The sequence below is a fragment of the Perissodus microlepis genome, chromosome 12 (genome assembly GCF_051167445.1).
Source record: "Perissodus microlepis isolate ML-2025 ecotype Zambia chromosome 12, ASM5116744v1, whole genome shotgun sequence".
Classification (NCBI taxonomy): Eukaryota; Metazoa; Chordata; class Actinopteri; order Cichliformes; family Cichlidae; genus Perissodus; species Perissodus microlepis.
Genome location: NC_140472.1, coordinates 22,525,246 through 22,551,126, shown reverse-complemented (window position 1 = coordinate 22,551,126; position 25,881 = coordinate 22,525,246). Strand labels below are relative to the sequence as shown.

At 41.5% G+C, this 25,881-nt stretch overlaps 1 protein-coding gene across 3 annotated transcripts; it reads right to left on the bottom strand.

Annotated features, from left to right (window-relative positions):
* Positions 1-93: 93 nt before the first annotated feature.
* mapk4 (mitogen-activated protein kinase 4) lies at positions 94-23,843 on the bottom strand. Of its 3 annotated transcripts, none has more exons than XM_084945648.1 (9): positions 23,186-23,843; positions 20,020-21,681; positions 19,542-19,717; positions 6,809-6,953; positions 5,715-5,797; positions 5,112-5,190; positions 4,674-4,893; positions 4,277-4,442; positions 94-3,800 (listed from the first exon to the last, which is right to left on the bottom strand). In XM_084945648.1, the coding sequence occupies exons 2-9, from the start codon at positions 20,384-20,386 to the stop codon at positions 2,832-2,834; spliced, it is 2,205 nt and encodes a 734-aa protein (XP_084801774.1). In that variant the 5' UTR covers positions 20,387-21,681; positions 23,186-23,843; the 3' UTR covers positions 94-2,831. The 3 variants fall into 3 exon arrangements, with proteins under 3 accessions (XP_084801774.1, XP_084801773.1, XP_084801772.1); XM_084945647.1 differs by having other exon boundaries at positions 20,020-21,678; XM_084945646.1 differs by lacking the exons at positions 19,542-19,717; positions 20,020-21,681; positions 23,186-23,843 and adding an exon at positions 15,336-16,331.
* Positions 23,844-25,881: the final 2,038 nt, after the last annotated feature.

The window sequence follows — 25,881 nt, the reverse complement described above, 5'->3', positions numbered from 1 at the left end:
GTTAGGATTGGAGTTGTGCTAGGAAGTGTTGCTGCCTGAGTTTCCCCACCATTACATTATTATACCACTGCAGTCAAATATGACATCAAAAAATAGTTTTAGTACTGTTTTATTAATTTTCCAGCAAGAACAGAAACTCCAAAAGAGATACTATCAATATAGAGAGAATTAAAAATGTCACAGATTCTCCCAAATGAAAAGCTGAGGCCTCCTTGAAGCATGGATACAACATAAATAGGTGCCCACAGAAACATGACTCTTATCACAAAGTGACACATGATGAAAACAACAACCTTTGAGCTTTTTGAAGAGCCATGCAGAAGGAAAGGGACACGTTACATTCAGCAAGCTGGAAGTATTGAGGTGTACCGAGGCACATTTTCTACATTGCTTTAAACACTTAAAATAATTAACTTCGGCTCAGTACCGACATGTGTTACAGATACTTTTCAGTGACGTTATTGCTGGCTTTGCTCTACCTGCAGCTCAGAAGAAATTTGCTAATGCAAAATATGATCCTTTGTGTTTGACTTAAAGCAAAATTCCTTTTGATTAGGTGGACCGCAGTTTACTGGCAAAAAATAGGGTGAACTCCTGTATTTCTGTATGTGCTAGTGACACTACCTGTGCTTCATTGTGATGTTTAAAAGAACCAACTCGGCTTTGCTGTCTCGTAGGTTGTACTTATGGCAAATCTCATGTATGGCTCAATTCTTTGGAAGTCATTCTAAGTTGTGCAAGTGAAAATGTGCCTACAGCATCTGTATGTAGGCTACAGCATGCATTACAGGTGCAGACAGCATGAGAGTCAACAGTTTTAGAACAACTTACATCTGCACAGTTAACAGCTAAGACTCGAGACAACTTCGACCTGTGTGTGGCTTGTATGGATTTTAAGGAAGGATTCAACTTATTATTTGATAACACGAAAGGAATAAAACATTCTTATTCTGTTGTGTTGCTGGCAGTATGTTTCACGTACACTATATGGACAAAAGTGACAGGCCACACCCTTTAATCTTTGAATTCAGGTGTTTTCAGTCCTGTGGTATATAAAATCAAGCATCTATGTAGTCTACCTGTACAAACATATGTGAAGGAAGTAATAGGATGCTAAACACACAGTTACACAGTAAGAATGCCACTGTTGCAATGCCAGTTTGTATTTATGTGTGTCTGTGGATGGATTTTGTCACTTTTTGAAATGTATTTTATCTTCCATTATCAACTTTAAGGGTTATTTTTTGCACTGCTGACTCAATAACTGCAGTGATCAAAACCTCCTCTGGCATTCACATCAGGACAAAAACTGTGCACTGGGAGCTTCATGGAATTGGTTTCCATTCCAGCTCCTGTAGGGGTAATATATAGGTGCCCCAGTACTTCTATCCATATAGTGTATTTCAGCATTACAACTCGACTCGTACATTCTTTGATCAGTTAACAGCAGAATATCACATTTCAAACAGTGACATTTGAGATGGAGGGATTGAGGCCACAGAACACAGGGAATGTTAAATTAACTGGGTTACGTTTTGGCACTAGCGTTGAAGAGTTTTGCAAAGCCAGTTTTAGCTCCACAGTTCAAGAGAATGTGAGAAGCTCTTGACTAACAGACTATGAGGCACAAGCCAGCAGCATTCACCTACTGCTTAATGTTCACCTGCCATTTAGCCGGGTCTATTTTTTTTTTAAATTCTTTTTATTTGAGTTTCATGTATTAATCTGGCTGCTGCAAACCACTAAAAAGTTTTGAGTACAAATAATTTCCTGCAAAGGTTGTGAAGTATCCATATACTTCAAAATATAGTATACCGTTGTTTGCATGAAAGCTTTCTGTGTGGCTGTCTTGGAACGAGAGGATAGTATATGTTCAGTGTAAAACAGACCTTGCTTGGTGCATCAAGCAAACAAGAAACCACAGCTGTCTGATAGTCAAAAATTACTACCACAGAGCATTCCACATTCAACAAGAACACAATTCACTCCAAATAACATGAACATGGGTCGTAGCAATGAACAAAGAGCACAAGAATAATAATAATAATAGTATGTAATTAAATCTGACTGTATTTTTTACAAGTTGACAGGCCGTTTGGAGCAGTGACAAAATGAAGTTGCTGTTAGAGTGTTAAACTCCTTATGGGTCATCGTGTAGCATAATATGATGGATTATTTTTCCAATAAATACATTCAGAGACACACCGGAAAAACACCTTCTGTGTCACTATTATTAGCTGGTGAAACTCACCGCTGGAAGACCACTTGAATTTTTGTTCCGAAAAGGATTACAAACAGTAAGAAGTAGAGAATAAGTACAGAATCTTGTAAGAAAAACAAATTGAAAGCAAGCCTAAAACAGGCTTAAGCTATCAGTTATTAATAGCGTAGGGAGGTGATGCCAGCAGCTGACTGTTCCTTCTTTTGTCATTTGCAAATGTTTGTGGCACAAAATGAAATTGTTGTCTGATTGATCAGAGCAAACCTCAGTTAATAAGGAATGTCAGCTGATTGCTTTAAAATATGCTCATGTAAATCAAATCTTTGCTGCTTGCATTGGCAAATATGGTCCACATTTCTGACCTCTAACTGCCTGAGAACATCTCACGACGAAGCTGGAAGATTGCTTGCTTAAGTCAGGGGGTTGTTTTATCACAGCATATAGTGCGTCATTGCAATAGTACCAAAAAAGACAAAAGCTGCTAACACTATGGTCTAATGTTTAAGCAGCATATTAAACCACGGGCACCGCTCACAATGTAAAGCACTATGAGCATTTGGGAGTGCTACCCGGTATGATGCTGTGGTGTACCTGCAGTTGAAATTCAACATCAAGAGTTGGGAGTCTGTGGTGTCTGTGGTGATGGAGTCCTGTGCTCTGGGAAGCCGGGTACTTTTCGGTTAATGTTTGGCTGTTTGCTTTCTTCCATCCATCCTCCTTCTTTCGCTTTCTTCCCACTTGCTTTCTCCTTTCTCTGCCTGCACAGTTTCAGTGCTCGGGATATAAACACATCTAGGTCAAACAGACGCTCTTTTTGTTTGACAGGAAGAGACTCCAGGGAGTCAGCGTTTACTGGCTGAGAAAGGGAAGAAGTGGAAGAAAGCGGCTGAGATTCTGTGGGCTGGAAAAATTGTGTGGTGGTGGTGGGGGAAGACACCGTTTGATATGACTGAGGAGGATGCAGGGAGGTGGGAGATGAAGGAAGAAGTAATGGGAGGGCATTAGAGGAAGACATGATAGGGCGAAATGGGCTTAGTCTGCCTTCATCGTACTCTGATGGTTGCCGCACAACCTCCGTGTAGCGGAAGACTGGAGTTGGGAGGTCAGTAGGGGACAGAGGGAGAGGTGGCGAGGAAGTGTAGCAGGAAGGTGACTGCTGCTCCAAAGAAGGACTGGGACTGGGTGAGTGCAGACGAGACTGGGTGCTCTCAACCCAGCGAGAGATTTCCTGGAACAAATCCCCCGTCTCCTTGTCTTCCTCTTCCTTCTCTGCCTCCTCCTTCATCTCTCCCAGGTCCTCCATGCTGCCACCAATAGGCTCAGGAGGCACAAGGAGGCTGTTAATGTTACGCTTCCAGTGTGACAGATCAAGGATGAGCTTAGGCTCTGAGTAGTGTTGAGGTTTTCCCTCTCGCCAGGCAATTTTATCCAGATATGAAGGAGAGCCCACTTTGTAATCACAGGAGCGGCCACAGTCAACCTCCCCGTATCCCAAACCGCAGGCACGTTCCAGAGATGAGTGAGAGTTTTCCAGGAAGCGCTCCGCCGAGCTGCTGTGGGAATATTTGCGTGGATCAACCTATATGAGACAGTTGGTGAGGGAAAAGTAATTAATTTCAATAAGCAATTAATTCTAGTTGTGTTGACTCATATCCCATGTGTTCAATGAAACTTAAGCTCATGACAGAATAAATACTAGAGACAGGCGAACGACAAAAGCATGGTCAAGTGTGACACAGTCAAAAGTTGCCAGAATAAGTTATCAGCAGGTCTGAAATATACTCAGAAGCCTGGCCATGTAGGGCTTTATATGTAATTAATAACATTTTAAATGAATTCTGAATCTCTGTGGAAGCCAGTGAGAGGAAACAAGAAGAGGGGGGAATTATAGGAACTGAGACAATATGGTCATCTCACTGTGACAAGAGCCAACAGGGTTACAAGAACTGCTGACACTTGCAGTATCCCTGCTTTAAAATATAGAAAAATTATTGACCAACATCCAACATCTTCACACACTCCTAGTATCTAGAAAAGGGAGGAAGCATATCCAACCTGAGCCTCCTCTACAAGTGAGCTGGAACTGGCCCGGGGGTCTCTCTGCACCTCCTCTTCCTCTGTAGTGTCTCCCAGGTCAGAAGTAATGTGACAAGGGGGCACGCAGCGACACCTCCCACCTGATTGTTGCCAGCACATAACTGTTGATAAACTGTTTTCGTACCTGCAGAAAGGCAGAAATTACAAGTCAGGAGTAAATAATTTGTGCTCAAACACAAACATTTAAGTTGTAATCTGAAAATACACGAATGAACAGCTGAGATTGGTAGTTGATTTGATGAGAAAATGATCAACAGATCATTTTAGTAGTATTTTTATTATTAAAACATACTAAGAATGACTAGGAAAACATGATCCAATTTTCCCCACTGGTGATTAAAAAAAATCCACACACCTGTCCCACTGGATGCTGGAGGCCTGACTATTGCTGTTGCTGAGGCTCTGCTCAGTGATGAGGCTGTCCTCCAGCTCATCCTCAATGCGGAAGGGATGTGATGAAGTGGGCTCGTCCTCTGGACAAGAGTACTGCTGAAGGAAGGGGTGAGACAACGCCGCTTCAGCTGTCAGGCGATCCATGGGGTTAAAGGTCAAGATACGCTCAAGGAAGTCCACAGCTGGGAGGGGAAAAGAAGGTGTGGGAGTAAAGCCTAAATTATATGTGTTAGACCTCCAAACATCTTCACACGACTCCAGCATCCCTTCATCTGTCACAGGTCAGAAGAGCTGTGGTTTTCTATATATTTTTTTCTCCCTTCTAGCACTTCCATTATTTGTTCCCCTCATACTTTAAAGTCCTTGACCTTCTCCCCATCACTCAGTCCCCATCACTCACCCTGAGGATCCACTTCAGGCAGAAGTTCAGAAAAGGGTTTCTTCACCTTCCATTCATGACTGACATATGAAGGCATCACCTAGAAATGCATGGTTAAAATATTACTTATGTTTCATTATTTTATTTATTTATTTTGTTTACATTTAAGGCATTCCACGCTGAAAAAAAGACACATTTAACCTTGTACAAAATTAAGCCTTTCACAACATCAGACTTTAATAACTTGATTAATAAAAATGATAATATCTCACTATTTAAAGAAAATTTGGGGAAAAAGTAAAAGCAATAAAATGGTCGCGTGAATGAAACATATATTTTGTTTATCATGTGTCTTTTTTTGTTAGATTTATTAAATTCAAAATGCAAGTTCACAGAGGTGAAGCGACATAGTCTTTAGTCTACATTCATAACAAAAACAGGGGGGAGTGCATGATTATTTCAGATATTATAATATGTGCAGTTCTTGACATAATCAATATTTCTTTTTCTTTTTTTCTTTTTTTTATAAATTGCTCTCCAAAGCTGGGAAAATGAATGTCAGGCTTAATAATCAGTCAGACATTATAATGCTAATATGACTTGCAGCAGCCTCTGATGTTTGACCTGTAGCAGATCCTGCCTGTCCTCCTCTCTCAGCACCGGCACTGTGTTCAGAATCAGCTGCATCTGCTCCAGCTCATGAGCTCCTGGGAGCAAGACACAACCAATCAGAAGCAAGTTCAGAAGAGACAGAGGATCAGTTACATAAGCTGGGGGGAAACGTCAACTTTAAGAGTCAAGCATGAATATCTGGGAGATGGAAGATGTCAATTTAAAGACACAGTAAGTTAACAGCTAGGTGGAAATTACTACTAAAGCATTCAAATTTCACACCACACCCTGTGGAATCACTAAACTTGAAACTTTGGGCACACTGTTCTTTTGGCCACTCTCACATTAAGGAATAAACATCCTGCAACCCATTTACACTGGAAAGACATCTACTCTAACTACCCTAGCTTGTTGCTGTGCCTGCATCAACTGGGAGGAATCAGTTGTTGTAAGTTTCCACTCAGTTATAGTTCACAAAGAGCATTTTACCTCTGACAGCTGGAGGGAAAATTCATGTTTTGAAGTCACTGAATGCGGAGTAATCAGAAGTGTAGCATGCTTCTGTGGCATGCAAGTCTTCTTCTAACACAGAGCAGCAAAGCAGCATTTTCAGCTCATCTGACACATGGTGAAGTTCCCTTTAAATGTTTCATGAAGCCAATGGACACCAGCAGGTGGAGCTAGTCATTCTAGTCAGGCAAAGAAGTAGTGTGCAGAAAGAGAGCAAAGTGTCTTTGGTGGAGGACACTGTCAAAGGAAAAGAAAAAAAACTCTCTTTGCTCTAACTGGATGGCGTCACTAGTGTGATGCAATTATTATAATTATGTTCAGTTCAGTTCAGTTCAATGACAACAACAGTTGTCTCAAGGTGCTTTATATTTTAGAGTAAATGCAAAAACCAAAACCAAAAACCCCCCAAACAACAATCAGATGAGCAAGCACTTTGGTGACAGTGGGAAGGAAAAACTCCCTTTTAAGAGGAAGAAACCTCTGGCAAAGCCAGGCTCAGGGAGGGGCAGTTATCTGCGGTTTGGGGTGATATATTAGTAATAAGGTTGAAAATGACAGTACTTAAACGGTGAACGCATTAAAAACAGTAGACATACCTGCAAATAACATGCGTCCAGTGAGCATCTCAACCAGTATGCAGCCCGCAGCCCACATGTCTATGGCCTTGGTATAATTGTTGGGTGACAGCAGCAGACGTGGGGAGCAATACCATTTAGTTACCAAACCTTCCGACAGATAGCCCTGGATAAGTAAAGCAGAGGGATAAAATTGTTGAAAGTGAGAAATACAGAAAATGAAAGCTCTGAGAATCTTAATAAGTTATTTTCATATACGACGGGCATGCATCAGATTGGACTGTTAGCAGGCTGCATGTACTTGAATACGTATAAAGTTTGCTGGTAGTTGTTTGTCTTTAAAATGGATTGCCCTGATTGCCCACCGAAGCAACAACATAAGTCCTCATTAGTGCTGCTCTGACAGGATTCAGAGGACTCTATCTAATTCTCTAAAAATTCCTCTTTGTGAATAATGATGTTATGCACAGAGATACGCCAGTCACCACAGAGATAAGTCCGCATATTCCCTGATGTAGAGATAATGAGATGTTTCTGCCTGTTGCTATCATTAACACTTTCCCCACCTCTTGTATATCACCCCACCTCTCATTCCCAGCCTTGTAAAATCTCAAAATACCTTCACTTACTACGTCATATTTCTATTCCCCTCGTAGTTCTCCTGAGCCAAATTTCGCTGCCCCGGGCTCTTAAACTTCTTCACAGCCCAGCTTGAAAAGAGAGCAGACTGCACGAGAAAATGCGGTTATATTTCCCCTCACACATTTTTAGATTTCTTGGCAGGAAAAGGCAGATGTAGTCTTCACTGCTTTTCCACTCAGCTGCTGTGAATTGTTTTATAATGACTGACATCACTCACATAAACTTTTCATTGTGCTGGGACGCTATTCTGTTGCCCATCTGTCAGGCTAATTTGAATTTGATGATTAACTGGCAAAGATCAGAAATAGATAGAAAATGAACCCCACAATGGCTCATGGCATACATGTCTAATCTGCCTCTTAGCACTATTCTCTTATCCTTTCTGCCTCTCTAGCCCTCATTTTTTTTTTATCCTCGTTGCTCTTCTTCCCTTCTATCCTCCGCTCTCCTAAAGTAATTTTCTATTCTCCTTTTCACCAGTCTCCTATCTTCTTATCTATTTTTTTGGGGGAAAGAGTTACTCTATTTAAGCCAATAAAATACAGACAGCTTGAATTTTTTCCTCATTCAGATAAGCTATCACACTTGAAATGAATACCAGAGACTGCTCTTCATGTCAGTAAATCATCTGGGGGTACCATGCCAAAAAAGTGCAGGCCCGCTTTCTCACGCTTTTGATGCGTCCCAAAGCTGCTTCATATTTTCGACAGCTTGAAAATAAGTGCCTTCTCGATAGGAAAAAGAAAAAGGGTAATTTTTCTTGATCAGCAGGTTATGAGTATGACTCAGAGTCTTCTTCACTGTGGGCCACCCACACCAAGATTCCCACTTATACATCGCTGTGTGCCTGGCCGAAGTAGGTTTTCTTTGCATGTCAAAACGACTGTACGACTCTTTTTTTAAAAGTTAGACTACTCCTACGTGCATTGAATGTAACTGCTAAGTCACTGCCTGTTCTCTTCTTTGTGGCAGGAGACAGTGCAAAAAATGATGCTGACTACTCAGTGACCTTATCTTCTATCTGTCTGGCCCTCTGTTGCCTTTTCATATCGGAGCTCTTGTTTACGCTCCCTGGTGAGAGTTTGATAGATGTTTCAAAAGTACCAAAGTACATTTCTTTTAGGGCCAACCCAAGCCTGGACACAGTTTTTAAGGGAAAAGCAAATTTAGGCCTCAGTTTTATAAAACAATGCATAGATGTGGTCACATATGTCATTTGTAGCTGTGTTTGCTTTGTTTCCAAAACTACCCCCACTTCTGTTTTAGTGTTTTTGCTACTCTTTAAGATTACGGGGTGATTTCCCCCATCTTTGCTTCTTCTTTGTCCCCATTGACCTTCTTCCTTTTGCTTTTTCCTCGCACTTTCTTTATCATTCGTTCATCCCAACCTCCCACCTCAGTATTTCTCTGCGTCATCATTAGCTGCGCCTGTTCCCCTTCCCTTCCTCTTTTCTTCACACTTATTCTCTTTCTTCTAGCCTTCAGTGCATCTCACCAAGCTTCCTTTACCTCCTTTCTCATCTGTTTCTTCCCTCCTTCTCTTCTCTCCAGGTACTTTTAAACACTCTGTCCTTATCCAACTGTCTTCCCCCTTCCTCTGCTCTGACCTTCATCCAGGTAATGAATAATTTCTGGGCAGATCCAGCGCTGCCTCAGCAGGTGGCATTCACACATACACATTCACAGAAGCACCAAGATCTTACCGGTGTAGACTGTAAATAACATCACAAATAATGTTGTTTTCCCCCTCTGTTTTCTGCCTCTCTCCTCTCAGCCCTTCTGTCATCTCTCTCTGCCTGAGTAAATGTTTGCTCTGTGTAGTCAGAAACACACTTCCAGACAGCTCTTCAAACAACCTCATTTCAATGCATGGACTGAGATACAGTACAAGTATTAAAAAGTATGGCTAATACAGAGAAGAAGTCTGTCAGGGGATTGATCATTGAGTAGCAGTGTTGGGTAAGTTACTTTAAATTAGTAACTTAGTTACATTACTAGTTACTTCTATCAAAAGTAACTCAGTTACTTCAAGTTACTCGTTACTTTCAGAGTAACTAGTTACTAGGGAAAGTAACTTTGGTTTTACTCAGAATTCTCTTGTTAATGTGTTGCTTCCGTAACTGGATACCCAGCCAGACTGCCAGTCTTCTAGCTTGCTAACTTGCCACAAGTGCACTGTGCCACCTACCAATAGAAAGGAAAAAAATAATGTACACATTTCCACAAGAGAAATCCCACGCCTGGACCGTCGTTGACCGCCGCATGATTCTAGCCTGCTTTTTACATCCAACACAAAAACTGCAGTCGTGGTGCTTTCGATTGTACTCAGAACTCGGAAATTCTGCCTTCTGAATAGGAAGATGTAGGTAACACCAGACTGCAGATGAGCTGCTTACAGGGCTGGACTGGGACAAAAAAAAATCGTCCTGGGGAATTTGACAATTATAGGAAAAATCATAAAGCCTTTGAATGAAAACAAACGCTGTTGTGACAGTGATGTACACTGTTCTGATGGTATATATGTATCAATCTATCAATTGTTTGTTGTAAGACTCAGATAATTATTTTTTTTAAAAGCGAGACATTTTAAATGAGAATAAGAAAGAAAAGTATTTCCTTGTGCCCCCCTTTCCCCGTTAATGCCCTACATGGACTCCTGGCAACACTTTGCTAGACCCGCCCCTGCACAGTTACCAGCTGTCAGCTAAGTAAAAAAAAGGATGCTGGTGTTATTTGTCTCTCAGAAACAGTTCATAACTTCCCTTCAACTCATTCATGTCACCTAAAAGGTAAACCTGTTTCTCCATCACCTGTTCAGCTCTGATGATTCAGTAAGGACATCTCCTGGTTTCATCTTCATGTTTCCCTCTCACCACATATCCAAACCGACATCATGACCAGCAGCTTTACAGCTGTGGCTCCAGCAAACATCAGCTGTACTAGAAATTAATATTAAATAAATTCTAACATCAGCAAGCTTAAACGTGCTGCTGTTGTTTAGCGCGACATCCGCTGGTTTCCTCTTTCTGGCGCAAAGTGGGCGATAAATAAACAAGAGAGAAAAGCCGATCAGCTGATCATTGATCAGTTTCATGATTGAAGTAGAAACAGGAGAGGGAGGGGAGAGAATGAGAGGAGAAGAGGCAGCTGTGCAGCGTAAACACAGAATAACTCCAGCTTTGTGTCTTTTTCATTGTAGCTGAAGTCCGGGAAAAAATGTTCCTTTTCACCTAAATACGAAACGCGTAATATTTTCTCCGAATACGAGACGATTCCGTTTTTTTACGGGATGGTTGGCAACTCTAATAATTAAACATATGAACAAAATAAAGTTCGACATCAGTAACATAGCACCACCCAGCTGTATAGAAACTCTGTCATGCTAGCTAGTACGCAGTACGAAAAAGTCAGCATAACGAAAATAAACTCCACCTAAACTTGGTTTATATGTGACTCAGATACACTGCAGGTCATAACTTCTTACCTGAAGTTCAGTTCACCTGATACTCGGACCACCGGCCGCTTCGGGTCTCTCCTCTTGCCTCCCTTTTCCTTCATCCACCTGCTGGCCTCCACCACTTGCTAATGTTATTGAATCTGTGGAAGCTCTGCGATAGCCACCACACGAAGTAACGAATAACGAGCCTATTTAAATCCCAGTAACGAGTAACGCGTTCCCGGTTTTGGCATAATAACTAGTTACCGTGCTCGTTACCACAATAATAACGTAGTTACTGTAACGCGTTACTTAATAACGCGTTAGTCCCAACACTGTTGAGTAGGAAGAATTACACATCGCAACTTTCTTTCAAAAAAAACATGATATAAAATCTTCATAAGTTCTTCTGTGATACTAAAGCCTTAACCAGTCTTATTTAAAGTTAACAGCATTTGTGAATTTCCGTCACAGCTGAGGTTAATGCGGCCTACGCCCATTAACAGAAAATGCCTGAAAAGGCACTTTTGGTTTGCATTATTGAATAAGAGCAACAGAGAGAGGATGCTATTGTATTCACTGAAAGCATCTGCTTTGGTATCAAAACTGCATCACAAATAGCCCAAATAGCATCAGACGTTATCCATCCATAATAATTTGAGAAATCCTTTGCAGCATTGTCTAACTTATGAATGAGATTATTCTTCTTTTCTTGAATATTTTGCAAAAATCTTTAGACGTTTTTAATTTGTGTGAGCTGTCATGTGAAGATTAGTCCATGTTGTTGTCAAAATCTGCTGAGTCAATTTAAAGCATATTTATAGAGCTTAAGTGCAACACAGATGCAGCACTTTGTGAACATACTGGATTCTGCCTAGATAAACATTCATGGGGGTAATAACCAACCACCTTGAAGATGAAGGATGTGATGTGGGTAGAATACAGAAGACATCCCCCTGTTGCAGTACAAGGAAGAGTATTAAGTGCTTGGTCATGTCGCCAAACAGAGGGACAGAATGTCCACTGGTTCCTAAGACTATTTTGCTACTATAATAAAGCCTATTTTTGGCATTGACAGTCTGCATGCCATTGTTCTGTTTTTTATCTTTTTCTTTTGTATTGCTGTATTTTACTTCATTTTCAATTATAGGATTCTTTTTCTACAACAAATACTAATCTTTTGCTTTATAAGGTAGAATTTAAAACCTTGAAAACAACATCCAAAGAGTATTAGCTTTGATTCATATTAGCAGTCAGTTATTCTCAGCAAATCAATGGTCTGATATAATAATATCAGTCATGATATGCAGGACAAGAAACAGTCGTGTGAAAAAGAAGAGACACCCTGTTTCAGTGCTGATGACAATAAACATAATTTAGAACATTGTCTGTAGTCTAAATTATTTAAATACAAACTCAGATGTTAAACAACAAAACATATTATACCATGTCATTATTTATTAAAAACTAAAGCTAAGCCAAATATAGAAGCAGTGTGTGAAAAACTAATTACACCCCATCATTTGGTGGTTTGAGGAAGCACCTTTGGCAGCAATAACTTGAAGTAAGCATTTTCTGTCTGACTTTATGAGTTTTTCACATTGTTGTGGAGGATTCCACTCAAATTTGAAATATTGCTTCAGTTTATTGAGGTTTGTGGGCATTTGCACAGTTCTCTTAAAGTCACACTACAGTATTTCAGTCAGGTTGGGGCCTGGACTTTGACTGGGCCATTTGATTCTTGTCGTTGTGACTCATTCTAATGTAGACTTGGTGGTTTGTCTGAGATCATAGCCTTGCTGCATGACCCAGTTTCAGCCAGGCTTTACATGACGAACAGGTGACCTCGCATTTGACTCTAGAAAACTTTGGCAAACAGAGGATGTCACGACTGACTCGATAACTGTAAGGTGCCCACTTCCTGTGGCTGCAGAACAAGCCCAAATCATCATCCCTCCACCACCATGCTTGACAGTTGGTATGAAGTGTATGTGTTGATATGCTGTGTTTCAAATCAAATCAAAATTTATTTATATAGCACATATTAAAACAACAGTGTTGACCATAGTGCTTCACAGTCAATAAAAACATGAGACAGTTAAAACAAACAATAAAAGAGGACAACAAACAATAGGTAACAACGCAACAAGCTAAAACAGCCAACTAGACAGAATCAAAAGCTAAAGTAAAAAAATAAGTTTTAAGACGTAATTTAAAAGACTGGATAGACTCGGCAGTGCGAATATGAACGGGGAGGTTATTCCAGAGTCTGGGTGCCACGGATGCAAAGGCCCGGTCGCCTCTCGACTTCATTCGAGTCCTAGGTTGTGCTAGGAGCCTATGGTTGGACGATCTAAGTGCCCTGTTGGGATTGTATGAATGGAGTAAATCAGAAAGATAACTGGGCGCTAAATTATTCAAAATATTAAAAGTGAACAAAAGAATTTTAAAATCTATACGATATTTAACAGGGAGCCAATGTAATTTGGCTAAAATTGGAGTTATGTGTTCATGAATTCTCGTACCTGTTAAAAGACGCGCAGCTGCATTTTGAATTAACTGGAGCCGGCAAAGAGAGGAGTGTTGGAGGCCCGAGTAGAGGGAGTTACAGTAGTCCAATCTGGATGTAATAAATGCGTGAATAAGCTTTTCAAGGTCCTTTAAAGGAAGGAACGGCTTTGCTTTGGAAATCTGACGCAACTGGTAAAAGCTGTTTTTTACCACAGTGGACACCTGTTTCTCAAGTTTAAAAGAGCCATCCAGGAACACTCCGAGGTTTCTTACAGTGGACGAAAGATGGCTAGCGAGAGGGCCTAGGGCATCAGCTAACTGGTCTAGCGGAGTGTGACTACCAAAGACTATGATTTCGGTCTTATTCTCGTTCAATGTAAGAAAATTATGTGATAACCAAATTTTAACTTCATGCAAACAGTTGAACAGAGGTTGCAAAGAAGCAGTCACATCGGATTTCAAAGGTAAATAAATCTGGATATCATCGGCATAACAGTGGAAGGAGATGTTGTATTTACTAAAAATTAATCCCAAGGGCAACATGTACAAAGAGAAAAGAGCAGGACCGAGCACGGACCCTTGAGGCACACCACAATAAATAGGGACAGAAGCCGAGGAGTGTTGCCCCATAGCAACAGAGAACGACCTCTCTGAGAGATAGGATTTAAACCAAGATAAAACCGTACCTTTGAGACCAACAACATGTTCCAGTCTTGATAGAAGAATGTTGTGGTTAACCGTGTCAAAAGCAGCAGACAAGTCAAGTAAAACTAAGACCACAGAATATCCAGAATCAACAGTTAAAAGAAGATCATTAAAAACTCTAAGTAAGGCTGTCTCTGTGCTGTGGCGAGGTTTAAAACCAGACTGAAACTTTTCATTAATACCATTTGCATCTAAAAAGGCCTGAAGTTGTTTTAGAACTACCTTTTCCAATATTTTGGAAATAAAAGGGAGTTTAGAGATCGGCCTGTAGTTGGTGAGATCAATTAGGTCAAGATTTTTCTTTTTCATAATAGGTTGCACAACAGCATGCTTAAAGACAGACGGTACACAACCTGATGACAATGATGCATTCAGCAGAGATAAGATACAAGGACCAATAACATGTAAAGCTTCCTTAAAGAAACGAGAAGGAAGAATGTCATGCGGGGAACCAGAGATTTTGAGATGATCAATTATATCTTTTAAAGCAGAATAAGACACTGGCTCAAACTGTTGAAAGACAGCCAAGCATTCAGAGGCTGGAACTGGGTCTAAAACTGATGATGGATGAGATGGATGAGAAGCCCTTAGAGCTGAGATTTTATCAGAAAAATACTTTAAGAATTTATCACAAAGAGCAGGGGAAGCATCCCTATAAGTGGTAGTGCGAGGGTTTATCACAGAATTAAAAGTATTAAAAAGTGCTCGGGGGTTGTGGCTATTAGTCATAATAATGCTAGACAAAAAGGCAGATTTGGCAGCTTTAACAGACTTTTGATACTTAGATAGACAATTATGGAGGATGTCCAGAGAGACGTGGAGTTTGTCTTTCCTCCATTTTCTTTAAGCACGACGACATTCACGCCTAAGGGCGCGAGTAGTATCATTTAGCCAGGGTTGTGAGGATTTGGCACGTTTAATTCTCAGAGGTGCCACAGAGTTAAGGATGTCAGCGCATGTAGTATAAAAGAGGTTAGCAAGCTCATCCGCTGATAAAACCCCATTACAGTTAGCATCAGAGAGGGGAGAGTCAAGGAAAGCATCAATGAAGTGGGCGATTGACTGGGAGTTAATCGTGCGCGATTGCCGCACAGGACCATCACTGTTCAAGTCCACAGCGCTCGCTACAGTATTAAACAAAACCGGAAAGTGATCTGAAATCCCAGAGTCCTCTATGTCCGTGATGCAAATATCCAGACCATAAGATAGTACCAAATCAAGTATATGACCTTTAGTGTGAGTTGGTTCACTTACCCACTGGGTGAAATTGAGGGTGCTAATAAGAGCGAGGAAATCCTTAGCTAGCGAACTGTCCTCACAGCAAACATGAATGTTGAAGTCACCAACAATTAATATACGGTCATAACGTGGCACTAGGCTCCCCAGTAGATCAGCAAATTCTGGAAGAAAATCCTTAATAAGTTTCGGGGGACGATACACCACAGCGCAGAGGATGCAGTTCACTTCCAATAACTGCACCTCGAAACTGCGGTACAGAACAGGTGGCAGCTGCCGACATCGACGTTTGTTTTTAAAAACTGAAGCTAGCCCTCCACCTCTTCCAGTGGTCCGGGGTGAGCTAATAAAAGCATAGTCAGGTGGGAGCAGCTCCGAGAAGGGAAAAAGTTCGCCGGGGCGAAGCCAAGTTTCCGTCAGGAATAAGAAATCCAGTCCCGACGATAGAATAAGGTCATTTAAAATAAAAGTCTTATTCGTCAGTGACCTTGTATTTAATAAGGCCATACGGAGAGTGGTCACACTGTTACTGGTAGGAGAACGCCGCAGCAGGCGAAGGTTGCCGAGATTCGCGCCTCCTCTGGAGGACCGCACCCAGCACCGACCGGGTGGAAGATCAGCTGGGAGGTCCAGGTAACCATAAGGTCCAACAGGGCGAATCCAGCGATGACAGAACAGTCTGAAGTTAGCATGGTCTCGGAGGGCAGAAATAGATGACAAAATGTTTGTAGAATAGCGATCATTTATTGCAACATAGGACTTTAAAAGGGCCTTGATACGAACACGGATGCCGCCACGTTTACCCCGTCTCCGTGAACATTTCCTTTGAGAGAAGGTTGATGGTAAGTGGCGGAGGTAATCAGGAAAGTCCTTCGAAAGCGGAGGAGGATTGTCAGATCTCCATTTAAAATCTTGTGTCTGGTAGTCCAAAGGCCGGAGATTCAAAAGAGTTTGGCGATCATAGACAAGTAACGTGGAGACATCAGAGCAGCACATAGAAGGACAATAAACAACAAAAAAAAAAAAAAAAGAATCTGCTGTATATTATAGCCACGCATTTCCACCTTCGTCTCATCTGTCCAAAGGAAATTTTCCAGTAGTCTTGTAATGTGGTGAGATGCAGCTTTTCAAATCTAAGCCATGCTGCCCTGGTTTTTTTTTTTTTTTTTAGAGAGAAGAGACTTTCTCTTGTCTCCTAGCAACCCTTTCAAACAAGCCATACTTGTTCAGCTTTTTTCTAATTGTATTTCCATGAACTTTAACATTTAACATGCTAACTGAACTCTGTAGCGTCTGAGAAATAGCTGGTAGATTTCTTTTGCTTTTTTTTGCAGGGTCTCTGAGCAATACACAGTTTGACCTTGGGGGGAATCTTCTGTGACGTGCATTCCTGGAAAAACAGGCAAATGACTTGAATGTTTTCCACTTGTGAATAATCTTTCTCACTGTAAAATCATGAGCTTCAAATTGTTTAGAAATGGATTTATAACAGCAGCAACACTTACTTGTCTGAGATCATTGCTGATGTCTTTGCATTGTGTTAACAGGCAGTCGAATGCTGCAGACCAGCAAACTGACAAAACCTCTGCTTTATAAATGTGCTCAGTTAATCGGGTCGATTTGATTAGCAGCACCTGCCTGTTACTTACTCTCTTAATTCCTATGGAAGTTGGTGGGTGTTGGAAGAGAAAGGTTGAATATGTGTTTTTCCACACACTGCTTCTGCATTTAGGCTTAATATTTGTTAAATAAATAATGAGATGTGACATGGTGTAATGTGACATGTAATATGTCTGAGGTTCCAATTATCTAATTGCAAGACCTGATAAGGACAAAAAAAAAAAATTTAAATTGTATCTTGATAATAAAAAAAAAATCTTAGAACCAAAAGCGAGTGTACTTCACATTCACATGACTGTGTGAGTGGTGTTGGAAAATACTTTTTCAGTACTGAAATAGTGTTTTGGAGAAATGTGTTTGAAAAAATGGAGCCTCTGACTTTTTCTCGCCCTTGTCCGCTTTGAGCTTTTCTCCACGTTCTTTCTTTTTCTCCCTGCCTCTGCTTTCATACTTTTTTACAAAGCTTTTTAGCTCTTTCGCCCAGCCTTCCCTGGCTTCAAAATTTCTCACTCTTGCTTCTCATCTGTTCTTTCTCTCCCTTCTCCTCTTCCCTTCCACCCCCCCTCTCCGAATGCACCCCTGTGTCTGCACCCAGCTGATCCCCAGTCCCGTGCTCTGAGCTGACAAAGATCGCCTTTCACAAGAGCTCCTCTTCACAAGCACAAACCCCAAACCCCCCCACACAAACATATAAGCTTGCACACACATTCAGTCCCGCTAGTGTTACAGTGTGGCTTTGGGATCTTTGCACACAATAAAGCTGAACAATAGAGCAGTAAATCTTCACACTAATCTTTCAGAAGTCTTTATATGCCATTGCCAGACTATCCACAGAGTTTAATTAGTGAAAAACTTGATATCAGCTCTGGGAAGAACACATAAATAGCTGGGTTCGGGGTGAAGGGGAAGCTTCTTGTGAAAAACGCAGGTTGGCAATATCAAACAGGGAGATGTGTAATCAGAGAATATATGAAACAAACATTAGCCTGCACCGCAATGTGTAAGGAGAGATACATCAGTTACACACTTCTCAAAATTGGAGATTATGAAATTCTGGCTGCTTGGTCGACAGGTGCACTTTACATACGCAGGATCAGACTATTGATAAGCATCCAGTTGTAAAATAAAATGAAAACCTGATAGATTCCTCATTGCAAATTGAAATATAGAAAGAATACGCATACTGATTTTCTTTGAAAGGATTCTTTTACAGCACTACACTATTTATTGTGTGTGATCAGCTGCCTGATAACCACGTAGGGTTTGAGGAATTGGTGTCTCTTCCCTAATAACAACTCTACCATAATGAGATGGAGCAGAGATAATGTTTGATATTACAATGTGCTGCCTAGATGTAGCCATCAGCAGTTGAATGGCATACGGTGCTTCAGAGAAATGAGAAGAGAGGAAAAAAAATCCCCTGCAAGTTGGCTGAAATGTTTGGTATGATTAGTTTTTGTAGAACAAGCCGCACAAAGTATTTCATTTTTTATTTTTTGATTTTGATTTCAAAATCAATGTGGCCAACAGAGCCCTTCGTGGTTGATCAGGGATTTAAAGATGTATATAAAAAAATGAAAAGAGGCATTAATTAGCTTCCAGTCAAAATAGATCTTGGCACTCTGGCTTCATTTACATGCCCTACAAAAACATTAAGTGAGAATAATTGGGATACATCTGGGAATGTTTGTGCACATATCACAATCTCTTCTTTGGTCATCAGACCAGTATTTTCTTATAGACATGCACTTAAATAAAGACTTCCAAAAACTACAGTACTGTGCAAAAAGCTTGAGCACTTCTTATTTCATCATCCATCCACCCAGTTCTGGGTCACAGGAGGGCTGGAGCATATCCCAGTTGTCATAAGGCAAGAGGACATGATCAATCAAATTTGAAAATTTTGTTTCTAATCGTTGTCAATGATGTATGGAGGAGGTCTGGATAGAGGTACAACAATAAGTCAAAACTGATGGAATTATGAATGCAGAAAGTACAGTCGGACTTTGATCCACCATTCAATACCATCTTGAAAGCATCTGCTTGGCAGCAGCTTCATTTTTCAGTGTGACAGTGATTCCAAACACAATGCCAGTGCAGTAAAAACATGCCCTGATAGAACAACACACTGAAACACTATCATAGATTGGCCTCCCCAGAGCCTGGATCTCAACATTATTGAATCAGTGTGTGATCATCTTGACAGAGGACGGAACAAAAGGCAGCTCACATCCAAAGAAGAACTTAAGGAAGCCTGGAGAACTATTTCTGAAGACTACCTGAAGACATGACAATAAAATTTGCCTTAGAGAGTTCAGGCTGTGTTGGAGGATGAAGCTGGTAACACTAAATATTGACATTCAAGCTTCTTAGAATTGTACAAACTCGTGTTTTAATAAATCGATGCACCAATTTCCAGTTTTCCTTGCAAAATATAAAGAAATGACGGTTGGCTCAAGACTTTTGCACAGTACTACTGTAATATGACTCATCCATTTACCAATTTGAAAAGACACTGTAGGTCATTTGGAAAACTTTTTTGAGTGCCTGTGTGCCTGTGTGTGCGTGGGTCCTTCAGTGGTCCTTGTGCGTCTTCACGCTTACCTTATGAGAATAATGAGGGTCGACTATTCTGGCCAGCCCGAAGTCTCCGATCTTGAGCAGCAGTTGGTCCGTGTTGATAAATGTGTTGGCTGGCTTCAGGTCTCTGTGCAGGACGTTGGCAGAGTGGATAAACTTCAGTCCCCTCAGCAGCTGGTAGAACAGCAGAGTAGCATGACCTGCTCAAGGGCAAAAATCAAATCAGCACATCACGATGCACCCCAATGTCCATATGCAATCTATAAACACATATTTTCTTCTTTAAAAAACATCTATTATCATGTCTGGATACAGGCAATAGTAAAAAATAAATACGTATCCCTCTGGCCTGTATTTCTGTTTATCCATCTTGACTGTTTTGATGTGAGATTTCTGCCTTGCCAATTGTCTGCCTTGCCAAATTGTTATAAAAAAAACTGCTTTGTTTATAACTTTGTGGTGATTTGCTGGGCAAGTTTTCTGTATTCTTCCTTTTATTTACCTGTAGGTAGCGGCCCTTGCTCCAGCAGTCGAGCCAGATCAGTCTCCATGCACTCCTGGACAATGTAGAGGGCGCTGAGCTGGGTTGGATCTCGGGGCAAGGGCCGTCCATATGGAGCTAAAACCTCGTGGACCCTCACCACATTTTCATGGTGCAGCCGTCGGGTGATCTTTACCTCCCGCAGGGCATGTTTCACCGTCACGGCGTCTCGCATCACCAGCTTTTTAATTGCTACACGCTTTCCAGTCCGCTGGTCCACAGCAGACAGGACCAAGCCTGTGACACCTGTACCGAGAGGTCGAGGGTCAACAAAGTGACCACCGAGGTCGAAGCCATGGAGAAAGTGCGGTGTGTCCTGTGTGGCCATCGCTGCTCACCCTGGAGGTAACAGGGATGTATGATTCTAGGTACCAGACGGTAGATTTAATCTCTTGATTAGCAATGATTGTTTCACTCTTTTATGCACACATGTTACATCTTGCTGGTGAGTGGAGACCTGAATTTTATTTACTTAGCTGCTGCATTTAGATACATGTAGATAGATGTTTCCTTGTAGACAAAAGCACAATGCAGGACTATTCCTACGGAAAATGGTGACAATTCAAGAGACCAACCAAAACTTTAAAAGGGATTATTAAGAAATGCTTGTGCTGAATTTCAGAGCTATTCTTAGTATTGCAAGAAAAGAAATGATCTCCATGGGATCTAAAGAATATGATTTTGTGCGTCATTTGACCTCTTCATTTAGTCCAGTGTGGAGCAATTCAAGTTGTACTTCACCATTTGTTGCCTGTGTGTCCCAAACTAAGGACAAAGAAGATGAACTCTGATGCCTTTGAGAAAAGGTGCAACTGAGCAAAACATCAAACCCAGTACAGATAAAAATATGCAAAACTGTAATGTTCGGCTTTAGTCAGTGATCACACAGGGACACTTTTAACATGCTGGTAAAGCCTCTACAGTGGATGTTTAAAAATAACTTATTTTTTTCCTCCAGCATCTTCCTCTTGACTCTTGATGGTGATGATGTCTGTCTCTCCCTCACAGATGTTTTATTTTAGAGCTGAAGTCTGCTGCAGGGGTGTACTTCTAATCTCTGCCTGTATCTTCATGCACAGATAGTCAGAATATCAGGGAGCCTTATTAATACTACTCAGGGCATGGGGTATCCATAGAAACAACCCTCCGTGTGGCTGATTCTTGACTTGATGTATCATGGGACAGCAGCAGCAGCAGCAGCAGCAGCAGGCGGATGGTCGGCTCTGCACTCTTCTCTGTTTATGCACGCTCCGCTGTTTGTTACAAGTCATCAAGCAGCCTTTGATGGCGAGGCAAGGAAAAAAAAGGGAGGAGGGGTCATGTGTTTTATATTCAATAAGACTCTGTTGGCTCCTCCTCTTCTTCCATGATACCAGTGAGTGCCTCTATCAGGCACGCGAGTTCATTCAAAGGGAGCTCCACACCTGGGTGCCAGCCAAATCCTAGAACTGTGGTATCCGCTCAGTATGCATATGTGTACATGTGCTTGGGTGTAATCCCTCAGAAATCTGCTTCCTGTTGCCTTTTCCTGAATGTAGGGATTTCAGCAGCATCAGCATCAAGGCCAGTATAGGAAGACACCACCATTAGCTGCATCGCTCAGCACATCTGCTGCTCCTGCTGCTGGGGAGGGAAAGAGGAAACGGGGTGAGAGCTTGGAGACGAGGAAGATAACAAGGAAAGTTAGACGGCAGCAGAGCCCGGGTGTTAACGGGGTCTGTTGCGGCAGAGTTACCATTACATAACACCAAATGGCAGTGTAACCTAATCTATGCAAGCAACTTTGAGTGCATAGAGAGAGGATGATCAATTTTATGGTGCTTTAATATGCGCTATATGAAACTGTTATCACATCAAAGCAAAATGTCTATTTGACAGGGTGGACTAGATTGACATGATTGCAGTTTCTTGTTCATCCTTTCAGTTTTTGATCTGCTTTAGACAATTTTAGTTCCAATTTCTAACCCAGGAAGGTCACATAGAGGTAGCAAACAAAAGAATTGACTTTGTCCTTCTCTTCAGCCCCAGAGGTGAAGTCATCAATCCATAAAACAAATCTCTGTGCTACCAGAAGCCTCAAGGCACGGTTGTGAATGAACTCTTCCCTCTTTTAGCTCTTTCTTACTTGAATTGGAGAGCATACACCCTGTAACTGAACTGGACTGCAGGTGCTTTTATCCCCCCCCCATTTCCACAGCCTTTAAAATACTTACACACTCATGTTAAGCTCAGTCAGAGGCTGCAAGAGTGTAAGGTGAGAACAGAGAGACTAGAGAGGCAGCACTGACAGTGGTGCTGGGTGGGAGGTGCAGCACTGGGGTAACTTTATAAATAATGCATAACCACTAGAGATGTCGTTGGTGCTCTCTCTCTTTCTCTCACACACACACAAACTGAGCATTTATTCTCTATATTTCTTCGGGTTATGCAACAGTGCTATATATTATGAATAACAATGCAGTGTCTTTATCCAGTCCAAAAAATGTTTATGTCAAAAACAATTGATTTAAATTCAGAGTGCATGCCTTTTAAAATAATATAATGTAGTTATTCATTCATATTTAAGAGGAGGGAAATAAAAGTGAACTCTTGGCATGAGCCAATATGATGTTACTAAATTTGTAGGTGATAGCAGATATGAGCAAATAAGGGCACATCTGTCATACTCCCGGCTTTGTGCTGATGATTTTCTGTCCCAGAGGAACCTCTGTAGCTTTGTTTTCTACTCTCCTCTTTTCCATCTTCCTCTCTCGCTCTCTCTGTCGCGCTCTCTTTTATACTCGGTTTACTTCCCAATAAGCGTAAAGGCAGTTTTAGCCCACTTTACATCATGGGAAACACTACATGTTCTTCCTCTGCGCATGCTGGCTTGATGCAGCTGCCTTTGTGTGTCTACACACACTCTAGAAACGCCCCTCTGACAGAACAAAAACAATGTAATGGAAGTGCATGTAATAAAACATAAAGCCCAGTTTATAAGGGGTGGAAAAGTATTCCAACCATAAACAACCCTATGTCAGACACATATCTCAGATATCTTATCAGAGCATCTGTTCTGTGGCAAACAACAAGAGGAAGAAGAAAGAAATACACGCAAAGATAACACCAGGAACCATCCAGCACTCACCGGGGCATTACACAGCCGCAGCCTGCCGTCCAGAAACAAAGATCCGGGGAAACGATGCGAGCTCCGTGCAACCAAAGAAAGTGAAACACGACCGCAGCTCTGCCTCTATGGTGTGTCGGGGAGATTCAGTTGATAGAGAGGGGAACAGTCGGTGCGGGTCGGCACCGGGGCTGGGGGGAGATGAGATAAGCCGGAGGCTGCTACAGAGCCGGTTATTGTGAGCGACTGTCCGCTCTCTGTCAGCGCTTCAGAGCGGTGATCTGAGTGAGGGGGCGGAGAGGAAGCGATCACCCCGATTCAGGTGCATCCAGCAGACCTGAGTGGCCTCGTAGGCTCTCACACACACTGCACCACACATGATTAAGTACTAATCTCTCTCCCTCTCCCTCCTCACTTTCACATCTCTCCCTCATATCTCCCAGACCTTAGTTTCCACGAGTGTCACAGTTACTGGTCTCCAAACCCGCTGAAGGATAAACAATGGGAAAATTATAATTCAGACCCCATCTTTCTCATCCCTTCACCCCTCCATCTCACTCCAGTTTCGTTATTATAGCTTGATGATTACCACGGCCATCTATCATCCTGACAGTCACAACATCTGTGGGTCTGAGATCCCCCAAGACAGGAAGCCAGAGAGGAGCCTTTGTTGACTGTGGGTTCTGCAGAACATCTACCTGGTGGGGAGCTGGTGAGGAGAGTGAAAATGAAAAACACACGGCTTTTGTGAGCATGGCATTGGCTAGTGTTTAAAAGAGGAACAGAAGAAAATGGCTGCTGATGAGCTAAAGTGTGCCAGTTTTATTATATAAATTATGATGAAATTAGTCTATTTCACAAGCCATTTGAGCCATGCTGTTGTTCCTAAAAAACAGAGGGGAAAAACAGTGATGTTAAAGGTAAATCTACAGCTATAGTTGGATAAACGCAGTGTGATTGGTTCCTCATTCTCAAGCCATATTAAGATATGATTTCTTGCTTTCCTAAACCCTTTTCTGACAACTCCAGAAAACTGCGTGAGCTCAAAGTGTGTGGGTTGTTGACCTTTATGAAGACTAACAGAGCGGAAAAAACAGGAAAAAGCAAAGTTTCTTCAGCTTCTCCAGCATCTCAATAATCTGTTGACTTACAAACTTCAGCAGCCGCTGGAAGGTCACGGTGAGCGTAATAATTATGCAGGGTTGCTTCAGCTGGAGGGATTAATAAAGAGGAGAGAGGCTCCACAGAGAACAGATCCATGAGTCACCTAATGTAATGAACTGTGTGTGATGCTGTTATGATGTTGTGGGTTTGTCAAGGAGAAGAGACAGTTACAGATACACTTCTGGATTTTGTATTCCATTTCTGCCTCATTAGTGTACGGATATCTAAGCTAATGGGGATTCATGGCGTGAGAGCACAGATGAAGATGTCTTTCTCACCTCTAATCTGAAACATCGTGGAATAAAACAGTTTGGGAAACAAAACTTTATTAGGTCTTCAGACTGGAAAAAGTATCTGACAATGTTTGGCTGAATTATGTTTCGGGGATGAATCATTTGCTAAACACAAGCCAGTAAGTGGGTCTGTGGTTTCTTTGTGATTACAGAAGGAGGTTTGAAATCAGAGAGCCGCTGCTATCGCTAAGATGAAAAGTGACAAGAAATATTTCCAACAACAGGATTTCTGTCTCTCGCTCTCCTTTTTTTTTTTTTCTAAAGGGAATCTTGGTATAGTCTATCAAATTTGCATCTTACAGAAGCATATCTGCTCTTTGTCCTGCAAAAATAGAACAAGTTTACAAATGGAAAGTAGAAAACTGTCAAATGCTTTGGTTGCAGTTGCACCCAAAGAGACTTCCTCTAAGGATGGTTTTATTCAGTAGCAGGAAAAGCATCAGAATGCATGGTGACAACCATCCTGACCGATATCCCAGCTAACCTATCCCAGCTACCATAGGGCAAGAGGTAAGTTACATCCTGGACAGGTCAGCAGTCTGACACAGAGGAACAGGCAACCATTTGCACTCACATTCACAGTTACAGGCAATTTAGAGTCACCATATAACCCAACCCTACCAACTGCATATCCTTGGACTGTGTGAGGAAGCCGGAGTACCCGGACACAGAGAGAACATGCAACTCCCCCCCACATAGGTGGTGGAGGCGACTCAGTAGAACCTTCTTGCTGTGAGGCAACAGTACCACTGCACCACCCCCTTATTTAAAAGCCTGTTTCTAGTCCATTGAATCCTTGTCAATGTAAAACAGAGATGACAGACATTTCAAAAACATATCTGTCTGCAGATTTTGTTTTTCCTGTGCATATTTTCTGCAACAAACTTAAATGACAAAAATTAAAAATACTGATATAGAAAAGATAGACAAAAATAACCCTTTGTTTGGGGATATATTTTTTAAATTCATTCTGCATTTCTGTTCTGTTCGTTCATGTGGCAAATCAGATTCTTCGTTGAGCAACATAAGCTGGGTGTAAAGGAAATGAGGTAAATAAATAAATAAATAAATGAAAGGAGGAGACGATGGAATAATGAGAAAAAGGGCAAAGGAATATAAAAAAAGGAGCGAGAAGATACGGATATCTCCTTCAACAATGCATGCTGTGAAGATACACAATTATAGCTAATATGGACAGAGCTGTGACCTGCTGCTCCTCATGTGGTCTATTTCAGCCTCTGTTCTCTGTCCTGTGTGTCT